This window comes from Vespa velutina, chromosome 5, assembly GCF_912470025.1.
Source record: "Vespa velutina chromosome 5, iVesVel2.1, whole genome shotgun sequence".
Taxonomy (NCBI): domain Eukaryota; kingdom Metazoa; phylum Arthropoda; class Insecta; order Hymenoptera; family Vespidae; genus Vespa; species Vespa velutina.
This window is the reverse complement of record NC_062192.1, coordinates 5,875,398-5,886,208: the sequence shown is the minus strand read 5'-3', so window position 1 is coordinate 5,886,208 and position 10,811 is coordinate 5,875,398. Positions and strand designations below refer to the sequence as shown.

The following is a 10,811-nucleotide window of genomic DNA, read 5'->3' as shown; positions in this document are numbered from 1 at the left end:
ACTACATTTCATAGTCAAAAATCAATTTCTATATAAGAACCATTACATTTTGATCAGTACTTACATATGTTAACCTTTTGTAACTTAAATGTGAGCTATACGCATGCGCATTTTGCACATTTGTAACTGTCGTCTGCACCCCATGTCTGATTTATTATAATTAAGTTTTCAGTTATCATGAAAATAATTAATTAGAAGTTTTCGTATAAAAGTTTTTAATAAGAGGATGTACATTATTAAAATTTCGCAAAAGCAACGCCGATCTTCGAGGAAGCCGTAAGAGTCTGTTATGATTGGCATTTTAAAGTGAGGTTAGAATGAGAATTTTTATAAACATTTTGAAAATGTTCATTGCGTTTCTCTCCGATTACGCACGTGGCTTATCTTATACCGTAATTACGATATTGATTTTGTGTTATTGTTTGCATCCGGCAAGATTCGCTTCGCATTATACATTTATAAAAGCTGAAGATATTTATGATGAAATGGAAAGATCATATCCACCAAGAGATAATTCTTGTACCATTCCAATAAGTAACGAACGATCTTCTCATTTACTATATCCAGAGGAACATCCTCGAGAAGATCCAGTTGCCATGGCTCGTCGTTTAGGAATCCTCCCTGGAGGACAATGGAAACCATTGAATTGTCATCCTCTTTTCAATGTTGCTATTATCTTACCATATCGCAATCGACAAACGCAGCTCACCATCTTTATGAATTATATACATCCTTTCTTACAGGCACAGAATCTTAATTACAGAATATTTGTGATAGAGCAAAGTCCTATGCGAGAATTTAATCGTGCCAAATTGTTTAATGTCGGATATGCGGAAGCAACTAAAATCAATGATTTTCATTGTTTCATATTTCAAGATATAGATTTGATACCACAAAATCCTAACAATATCTACGCTTGTACTAAAATGCCAAGGCATATGAGTTCCAGTGTAAATACGTTCCGGTATAATTTACCTTATACTGGTTTATTTGGAGGAGCAATAGCATTAACTCGTAAGCAATTTGAAAGAGTTAATGGCTTTTCTAATGTTTTTTATGGGTGGGGTGGAGAAGATGATGACTTTTATAGCCGTCTACAATCAAGGGGACTTCAAGTAAGTTAATATAAAATCATTTTTACTGTTCCAATGAAAATAATAATGTAATTAAATTGATATTTTTAATAGATCACACGGTTTGGGCCTGATATAGCACAATATTACATGATAAATCATAAGAAAGAATCTCCTAGTAGTGCGAGGTTTGCAAATTTAGAGAATGCTGCAAGAAGATATGATACCGATGGTATTAGCAATCTTGAATATAGAGTATTAAATCATCAGCTACGACCATTGTATTCTTGGATATTAGCTGATGTTTAGTTTTAACTTTATACTCCAATTTGTATGGTCTTTACAGTCTTTTTATGTTGTACTATCTGCAACTATAGATATCAACAATATAATGAAATGTCATTAGTATTTAGTAGTTTATATTTACGGTTGTACATTTACAAACTCATATATGCAAATTGTGATTAGAGAGTAACTAGTTCATATTAACAAATAGTATATACAAGATTTGAATTGTATATATGTGTTTTGCAATTATCGTGTTGATAATGTGAAATAGTGTCGTTTTTTACAACATTACATGGTATGGCCTTGGAGTTTCAATAATATAATCACGTCCATATATTCCTAGCTTCGTAAAGATATATATTATAAATATATACAATGAGAATGTGTGTGCATTATATCTATTTAACAAACATTTTAACCTTTGAATCTTGCATATTTAAGTGATCAAACAATTTTTATAGGAATATAATTTATATTTATAACATAAACATGTAAGTTAAACAAATAATGATTGCTCTCAAGTAATGAAATTACTCTCTATTTATAATAGCAAATTATGTGTAAAGCAATAATTATACTAGTTTTTTGTATTTTTAAGAAAGTATTAATTTTAGAAGCAGAATAAATTTAAACACATTTTTGTATATAGAACCAGAAAACAAAAAATATTTTATGAGCTATGAAATGTAGCTTTTACTAAGCATTTATATACTTATTGTGATATTTTTTTTTAATTTAATTTTTTAAAAACATTAAATATTGTCAATAATTAATTTCGGTTACGAAATATTAATGTCACTATTATTTTTAATTTATTTATTAGTACTAATACTATTTAAAATAGTCCAAATGACTGAGATGTGATAATACTAATTTTCTGCATTTAAGAAATTAATATGATATAAAAGATTCTACAATAATAAATTTTAGTTGTACTGATATGTTGCATTTATTTATGTATTTAATAATGTATTAATGCTGAATTTTTCAGAATATTTTCAATATCTATTTCAAAAAATTGTATTATTTTTAATATTCTTATACATTATTACTCTGTTATTTTGCTTAGAAAAGCATAACAAATCTGAAAAATATATAAAATCTGTACACACATACATACATATATAGGGTAACTCATTTTATTCTGTAAATGCAATTATCTTCCTTAAAAAGACAGCACAGTTGACCTTCATATGTCCTTTACATGATCAACTACAAAAAGATTAGATTAAATTACTGTGCTCTCAAAATAATATATTTCGTTTTAGACATTTTTCGAATATCAAATTCGGGGAGATAATTGTATTTATAAATTAAAATAGGTCATTCTATATATATATATATAGAAAAAAAGACAATGTATTTAGCAATATTTCGCAGGTATATTTATTATCTTTCCTGATTTTATTATTTCATACATTGTGGATAGTAAATTAAAAAAATAAGATTAAATTGTAATAATAGTTCAGGAGAGATGTATACAGTGACAATTGTTAATCCATGATTTTAAACTTTGATAAAACTCATAAAAAAGAAGGTTAACGTACATATCGCTTGTGATCATACTATGTAATAAATATAATTATATTATATATTTACGAAAATTTTACATACTACAGAACATTATTATGAAATTATAAAGTTCGATGTATTAACGGTTAACAAAATAGTTTAAAATGACTTGTAATTATTATAGAGATAAAAGAGGAAAGATTATTTTAAGTATTATGAAAGATAATTTGTGAAATAGCATTTTTGTTACTGATACTTTTTTCAATATGTTTATTATAATAAACAAAAAAATAAAAAAAATAAAAAAAAAAATAAAAAAAAATTTTATTTAATTTGTACGTATTAATGAAGATATTTCAATATGTTCCTGCATTTTAAAATCGGAATATTCAGAATTTTACAATGACTAATAGATTCGATATAATCGTTTGATCTATTAATGCTAAATTATATATTTTATTTTTAGGTATCATCACATATTATTATGATTGATACAAAAATTTTCATGCGTTACTATAAAGTAGTTTAGAGAATGTGGTACGGAATTCCTTCGAAGGTTAATCCTAACATGATTGTGATTTAAGGTGTAGAAATGCTATGTGTGAAAAAAAATTATTGAGCATTGTAAGATTAATTTAAGGGTGCCATTGCATAAATAAAATTGTGTTATCAATTTTCACCTTATCTTTCTGGTAGTAGCGTATTTTCTGTAGAGTATATATTATTATTATTATTATTATTATTATTATTATTATTATTAATATTATTATTATTATTATTCGGCTACTTTGTCTATCGGTAAGTATACACGAAAGAACAAAGATATTTTATGTGAAAAATAATAAATTTTCATCAAACTAAATGTAATCTTAAAAACCGATTATTACTGTGCAGTTTCTGACATATTTCATGTTTATCAGATAATGTGGATATATAACTACATATCTATGGAAAATTTGAATACAAGTTCTTATACATATATATATAAAATCTATTTAACAATACTTAACGTATTACGTATCGGATAATTCCTGATAACGAGCATACATCATTTTCTTTACACAATCCTTGTATGTATCCCCGGGTAGCGCACTATAAGATGATGATTTAGCTCCTAAACCCGCGGTAGGAACTCGTCTTTCTGCTTCAATGATACTTGTTCTACCTTGATTTGATTTACCAAGGCCCATTCCTTCACTCCATCCCATCTTTTGTAATAATTTATTGCCAACGTTATCCGATCCAATACCTGTTCTTGTAGGTTCTTCATAAGAAACGGATATGTCTTCTACTCTGGTTTTTAAATATTTTTCTTTTAATTTATTAGGTTGTGGTGGTTCTGGTTCGCCATATTTGGCTCGCCTTTCTTTAGCTCTATCTCGATACTTATTGTTTCTTTGTTGAGGATCATTCGGATCTAAACCACGCACCTGATACCAATTTTCTAAGTTTTGCTTATGAAGATCTGATAATTGTTGATGCCGAAGCAACGCTTCTTTGCTCGGGAATTGTCGTTTACAAAGTAAACAAGCTAATTTGCTCCAATCCGTATGCTGCCTTTCCTCTTGTTGGACATCCTCAATTTCCTCCTCTGTATCACTTCCACCACCATAAGCAGCTACTAATCCGTTACTTCCGCTGGGATCTTCATCTTCGTGATATGGATTTGTAAGGGCTTTCTTTTCCAATATAGCGTAACCAGCATCGGCTGCACCACTTCCTACACCTTGATTACCATCACCTCCAGTAAATTCTGAATTCCAATTACTTTTGGCATTTTCTTTCTTTTGATTTAAAGTTTTTGCCCAACGTTCCATGTCCTTTGCTATTTTCTTTGCAACCTTTACTTTATCCTGTTTACTGTCTTTTTTCTTACTTTCATCCTCCTTCAATACATCTTGAGTTGTAGTTGTTGAAGATGGGATAGCTTGACTCATGACTGTTGTAGCCGAATCGGTACTACTAGCAGTTGCTGTTATCGTAGTTCCACTTGTAGTAGCAGTTCCTGTTGTTGGGGTAACGGTTGTGGTTGTCTGAAAATAATATTCATATTGTAAATATTATTGATGTATTAAGCCTATCTACAGTTATCTATAGTTATATATATATAAAATGCATTACCTTCGCTGGTTGGTAGGAAAATGATTCTGCATCCCAATAAAGAAATTGTTGCGTGTGGCTATTGTAATAGTATTGTGAATTAGGATCATAATACAATCCTGTACTTGGATCATAATAATAACCCGAAGATTCGTCATAGTGATAGGTGCTGACATCAGGCACAGAGTAAACTTTTCCATCATTTGCATGAGCAGGAACTCTTCCACTTGCTAAAGTTGTGCTAGTTGGTGCAGTAGGAGTTGGTCTACCCTTCATTTCATCTGCATCGCCTATCTTTCTGGATGCTTGCAGTTGTTGTATAGCAGATTGAGCCACCGCAGCAGCAGCATTTACTCTGTCCGTTTGGTTCAATGAAGGTAATGTAATAGCTGTTCCTTGCATTATCTGATTCTGGTAGTACTGTGTATAATACTGAAGATAATGAGCTTTTTGTGCTGGTGTTTTGGCATATAAATTGGCGCTATATTCTGCCAATTGAGCTACATCATCCAAGGTGTACCTCTGCGACTGATTATCGTTAGACTTCCATGCATTCGTATTATTAATCTGATGTAACTTGCAATATGCAATTTCTACTTTCCTACCGTCAACGACTAATCCTTGTTTCGTGAGCGCTGTATGCAAATACATTGCATCCACAACGTTACCCATTTCTAAATAACAAACACCCCTTGATGTGTTTGTAAGAGAATCCCGTCCAATACGTATACTCCTAATTGGCATCGATGATAGATTTTTCATTGCTTGAAGAACCGAATCTTCAGTGGTTAATACGTCTAGTCCTCTAAGGAGAACAGTATTGGTAGGATGCGGACTAATTTCATCGCTACCTTCTCCACCTTCTTCGCTTTCTGCTCGTGAAGCGGAACATTTGAAACATGTTTCACGTCTTTTGAAATTATGTGCCCCACACTGTTGGAAAATTTATAAGACAAATTTATTTCATAAAAATATTTTTATATATCCTTTAAGTAAAATTAATATGCATTACCTTTACACAATGCCAATCTTGTGTATTCTTTGCAGGTGGTTTATCCACATGACAATCCTTCGGTATACTGTACTGCATTAATGCACGGTATTGATCCTGTAGCATCAGGACTCCCTGAAACAGAGAATTTCAGTGTTATCCCGTCCAACGTCATCCGAAGGCCTCCGTTTAACCCGTAAACTTTCTTCTTGGTTGACGAAATTATAGTTTTCTACTTCATAGCTTTCCGTCTCGAACGAACAGCAAACAAAATGCCGTGGGCTTATTATGTGGGCCATTCCACGCGACTTGTTGACTTATTTACTTGTTACTATATACGGACGCTACTATATACGTTTAATATACATACGCGCACAAGTTTGTTGCCAAAATTAGAAGATATTTGTATTATATTCGTAAAAAAAAAAAAAAAAAAAAAAAAATAATTAAATTAAAAAATAAAAAAGAAAACGGTAAAATACACATTGAAATAATGATTTTTTATGATAAAATGCATTGCTGATTGTATATTGGCAATTAATAATAGCATACCAGACAATTTTGCACCGCTAGGAGAAGTTTCCCTTTTTTTATCAATCTTATTCTATTATATACGAAAAAGTATATAATAATGTTTAATTTAAAATATGACAATCAATCAAAATGGTAATATCTTTTTAAATATATGAAGAAAGTAATAATCCAAACTATAAAACTTAGAAGTTAATGAGAAACCAAAGAGTTACAGTCAAGTCATATAAATATTATTCATCATGTAAAACAATTATCTACTCATCTTTATGCTTTCTATATATATAAAAATTTATGATATATTTCTATTCATAGAAATAGAATAATATGAGGTAGATTGAAGGTGAATCTTCTCCTATCAATAAGAGAAATTTACTAATGTACTATCATTGAATGCCAATGTACATTTGAAAAATACTAACGTAAGTTGATTTATAGATAACTGATTAGATTGATTAGAGATAATTAATAGATAATTGATTTATAGACATATGTGTGACAAATATGCACGTAAGCATATATATATATATATATAAATTTGTAGCATTTAAGACGGCTGGAATGACCCTCCTCCAATCTTCATTGTTAGTCCATAAACTTTTATGAGAGATGGAGGATAGGTAAAAGCACGCGTCGCGAGCCTTTTTATAAAAATTAATCCGATAGACGTAATAGCGAGCCAGTTAAGAAAAGTCTGCAAAGTGGGGCTCCTAGATAAATAATTAGATATGGTAGATTGAAGTAGCCTTTGAGATAGGTGCACAGCCATGGCCGTGGGGAAGGCCAAGGACCGCGTTACCGTGCCTTGCCGCCACGGGGCGTCGGTGGCACGCGAACAACACATCGGTTGGGTATGTGGATTGAACTTCTTTCTACCTGTTTCATCTCCATCCACCGTGCAGCCTCCTGAGTCGCGTTAAACTCGACGAATGCAAAACCTCGCGAAGCACCTATACAGAGCAAATACACACATATCCAAAGTTAATCCACGTTTTGCCTGGAGATCTCTACTCTGAGAGGGCAGGCAATCACAGCACCAACCATTGACAGACTCTTTCGAACGAAGTGTTTCTTCGCTTCGTCCCTTCGTTTTCTTTTCCATTTACCTAAAGCTCAGCAGAACGAATTCTATTTGCGTGACGGAAGACTTCACCGATAATCGAATCATTTAATGCAACATGAATTTTGCTTTCAAACATCAGCCCTACCGAAACTCATTTTTTGTTCTTCCATTTCTTTTTCTTTTTTTCCTTATTTTCTTTTTTTTTTCCCGCGATTATTAACTCGATAAAATTAGAAAGAAATAAAAAAGATCAAAAGAAACTTCTTTGACGATATGTACAAGCACACACAGAAGAAGATAGCTTTAATTATTTCCTATTATTTTTTCTTTATATTATAATTTATACAGAAACTGTTAAATCTTCCCGATTTTAACTGATTTACTGAATTGGTTGGTAATCATTAAATTTATATTATATGAGCGCTTAAATAGTTTTTTGATGAAAAATTTATATAGTTCAATGAGCTGAACTACGATGAGTTGATTTTCTTCGATCTATCCTTCCTGCATGTGTCATGAACTTACCTTTGCATAATGAGTAGAAAATCGATTTATGAATCAATAATGAATCAATTGCAGATTTTACTGCTTTTGATAAAGTATGAATGATATGAAAATGTTATGCCTGCATAAGTGAGCGTCACTTATATAATCTTTCAAATTTTGTAAAATTATAATATCAACATCATAAAACAAAATTTTATCTCCATATAGAAGATAGAATACAAAAATTATAGAAATTTAATCGTAATTTATTATTCCTATCATATCTGTATATACCATGAAGATATAATAAGCTGTTGAGATATAGTTCTAATGACACTCGAAGAAATATTCCGAAATCGAACCCGTGATACGAATATACATTTTACGAAGGGAACGATACAAAATAATAAATAAACAATAATTACCTGTATCTTTTTTCCGAATAAGCCTGATGTCCTTTGGCATGAGACCACAGTTGAGGATGTCTTGCCGCACCTGTGATACACACATCATAATAATAACAGTGATGTATGCTCTCTAACACCGACTCACAAGTGGCCACAATCTTGGGCCGCTAAGTTGACAACCTACGTCATTTTCAGTAATATGCTGCGCGAGCCCTCGAATCATTATGGTGTTGTTGGGAGATTGAGATTTGTAGTGGATGCCTTCCATGGACGAGCCATAAGCACGACCATGGTCATGATCAAAGTCCAAACTTTCACGACTGTGGTCATCATCGCGATCCCTATCTCTGTCCTCTCTTTTTCCTCTACGTTCTCTATCCCTATCTCTGTCCCTATCCCTTCTTGATCGTTCTCTGTCCCTATCACGATCCCTGTCCCGATCACGATCACGATCTCTTTCTGTAGAATCTCTATCTCTTTGCCTTCCATAACGATCTTCTCGATCTCTATAACTACGGTCTCTATCATCCCGGCTACGATCTCTCCTATCTCTTGAACGATCTCTTTCGCGGTCTCTGTCTCTTCCACGATGATTTCTGTAATCTGGACTACGATGATCTCTATCACGATGATCTGAATCACGATGCTCTCCATAATCAGGTGATCGATTGTTTCCATAGTCATTACGGTAATCGTAATCAGAAGTGTGCCCCCTTCTTTCTGGTCCATAACCTGGCTCCCAAGGATCAATGTTGTTGCTATACATGTTGCTCGCACATTTATCACACCACTAAAACAGATGTAAGAATTTCATAACAAATTTTGTCAATGTATAGTCTAAAAAGGATTACATGATTCAAAATAAATTAAAAATTAATTATTAAAAATTAATAAACAATAACTTCACATTAAATAAAACTAAAATTAAATCTTGAAGGGATATAAAAATATGTAAAAGGCATGTAAATATTTTTAATTAATTAGAAAAAAATGTTATACGTTTGTGAAACATTTCATTATTACATTGTTAAATAGAACCCGTGACAAGAGAAATGACAAGGATAATCCTAAAATTAGCTGAACATATTTAGACAAATCTTGTATAGAGAAAGGAAATTTTCGCTTGTAATCGCACGCCACGATTGATGTGGGTCGCAAGATTGAATTAATATGTGCTTACCGATAAATTTATAACCCTTCTATCGTTACAGCTGCTGTTCAGATTCGACGATAAATGACTTAAATGATGTTGTAGATTTTAGAAAATTCTTTCTTCTTATCGTCGACAGAAATTTTAAATAAATTGTTCGAGGTATAGTATGACGCGCACAATGGCGTGGTTGATCTTCTTCATCCAAGAAACATGGCGGTTCTCCCAGGAACAACGAACTCCATACGTGTTCTGAATACGTATTCAGTTCAATTACGAAAAGGACGATAGATGTCGCGTTTTTCGAGAATATACAATGTCTAACTTTTCGCGGCGTTTTCGATAATATATAAATATGAATTCAAAGACAAATTAATCGATTCACGTATATATTAAATTCATTCGAAGACAAATTTAATTGCGTTATATCTTTCATTTATTTTTATATTTCAAATTATAACAAAAATGTATCGCATTACGGACGTTAATTTCCGATAAAAAAAAGTATCGATGTGCGCATGCGCGTTCAAGCCACCATTTTGTCGAGGACTCTATTGGACGGTATCATTTCGCGCCCGATTCGTTATCAACGATTACGTCATTAAAATTACAGGTATTTATTCCCATTCAATTTTTGAAATTGTTTCTTTTTCTTGTGTACGTATATATATATACATATATATATATATATATATATATATATATATATATATATATACATATAATATTATTGCCCTAATGAATAATTATGTTGTTACGAATGATATTATTTTCTTTCGGAAGTGTCATAAAAAAAAATTTACAATATTTATCTCGACTTTAATTTGCTATAATTAAATGTGCTGACATAATGTTTTAACTGTATGGATAAAAATTATTTTGTCCGGAGTATTTGAATTTAAATTTATACGCGAAGCCGTGTTATCTTTTTAAATAAGAATATCTTGTGTTACTACTCCACGTCGATAACGTTGAAATCTTGTCTGACCGATGGAACAAGAGATATTTCCAATTATGGACATAAGATGGAGCCATAATTCTGGACTTCCGGTTTAACTCTTGCTTTCCTTCAATAATTTTCACGACATCTCTAGTATCGACTATTTAATTTGACGCTATATTTTTCCAAACAATTTACGACAAACAATCGATCGTTCAAGCGACCGAACCAAATTAATTACATTGCTTAATCTATACTTCGTAGTTTAGA

General features: G+C 31.6%; 2 protein-coding genes across 4 annotated transcripts; one reads left to right on the top strand and one right to left on the bottom strand.

Moving 5' to 3' along the window:
• The first annotated feature begins 116 nt into the window (after positions 1 to 116).
• On the top strand, positions 117 to 3,195 carry LOC124949387 (beta-1,4-N-acetylgalactosaminyltransferase bre-4-like). 2 transcript variants are annotated; one of them, XM_047494384.1, is made up of 3 exons: positions 117 to 311; positions 437 to 1,115; positions 1,188 to 3,195. In XM_047494384.1, the coding sequence occupies exons 2-3, from the start codon at positions 486 to 488 to the stop codon at positions 1,380 to 1,382; spliced, it is 825 nt and encodes a 274-aa protein (XP_047350340.1). In that variant the 5' UTR covers positions 117 to 311; positions 437 to 485; the 3' UTR covers positions 1,383 to 3,195. The 2 variants fall into 2 exon arrangements, with proteins under 2 accessions (XP_047350340.1, XP_047350339.1); XM_047494383.1 differs by having other exon boundaries at positions 117 to 1,115.
• LOC124949384 (RNA-binding protein 5-like) lies at positions 2,724 to 9,850 on the bottom strand. 2 transcript variants are annotated; one of them, XM_047494376.1, is made up of 7 exons: positions 9,632 to 9,850; positions 8,636 to 9,241; positions 8,470 to 8,539; positions 7,372 to 7,445; positions 5,986 to 6,099; positions 4,995 to 5,906; positions 2,724 to 4,906 (listed from the first exon to the last, which is right to left on the bottom strand). In XM_047494376.1, exons 2-7 carry the CDS (start codon positions 9,215 to 9,217, stop codon positions 3,887 to 3,889), a joined length of 2,772 nt encoding a protein of 923 aa, XP_047350332.1. In that variant the 5' UTR covers positions 9,218 to 9,241; positions 9,632 to 9,850; the 3' UTR covers positions 2,724 to 3,886. The 2 variants fall into 2 exon arrangements, with proteins under 2 accessions (XP_047350332.1, XP_047350333.1); XM_047494377.1 differs by lacking the exons at positions 7,372 to 7,445; positions 9,632 to 9,850 and having other exon boundaries at positions 8,636 to 8,778.
• Between the last annotated feature and the right edge of the window lie 961 nt (positions 9,851 to 10,811).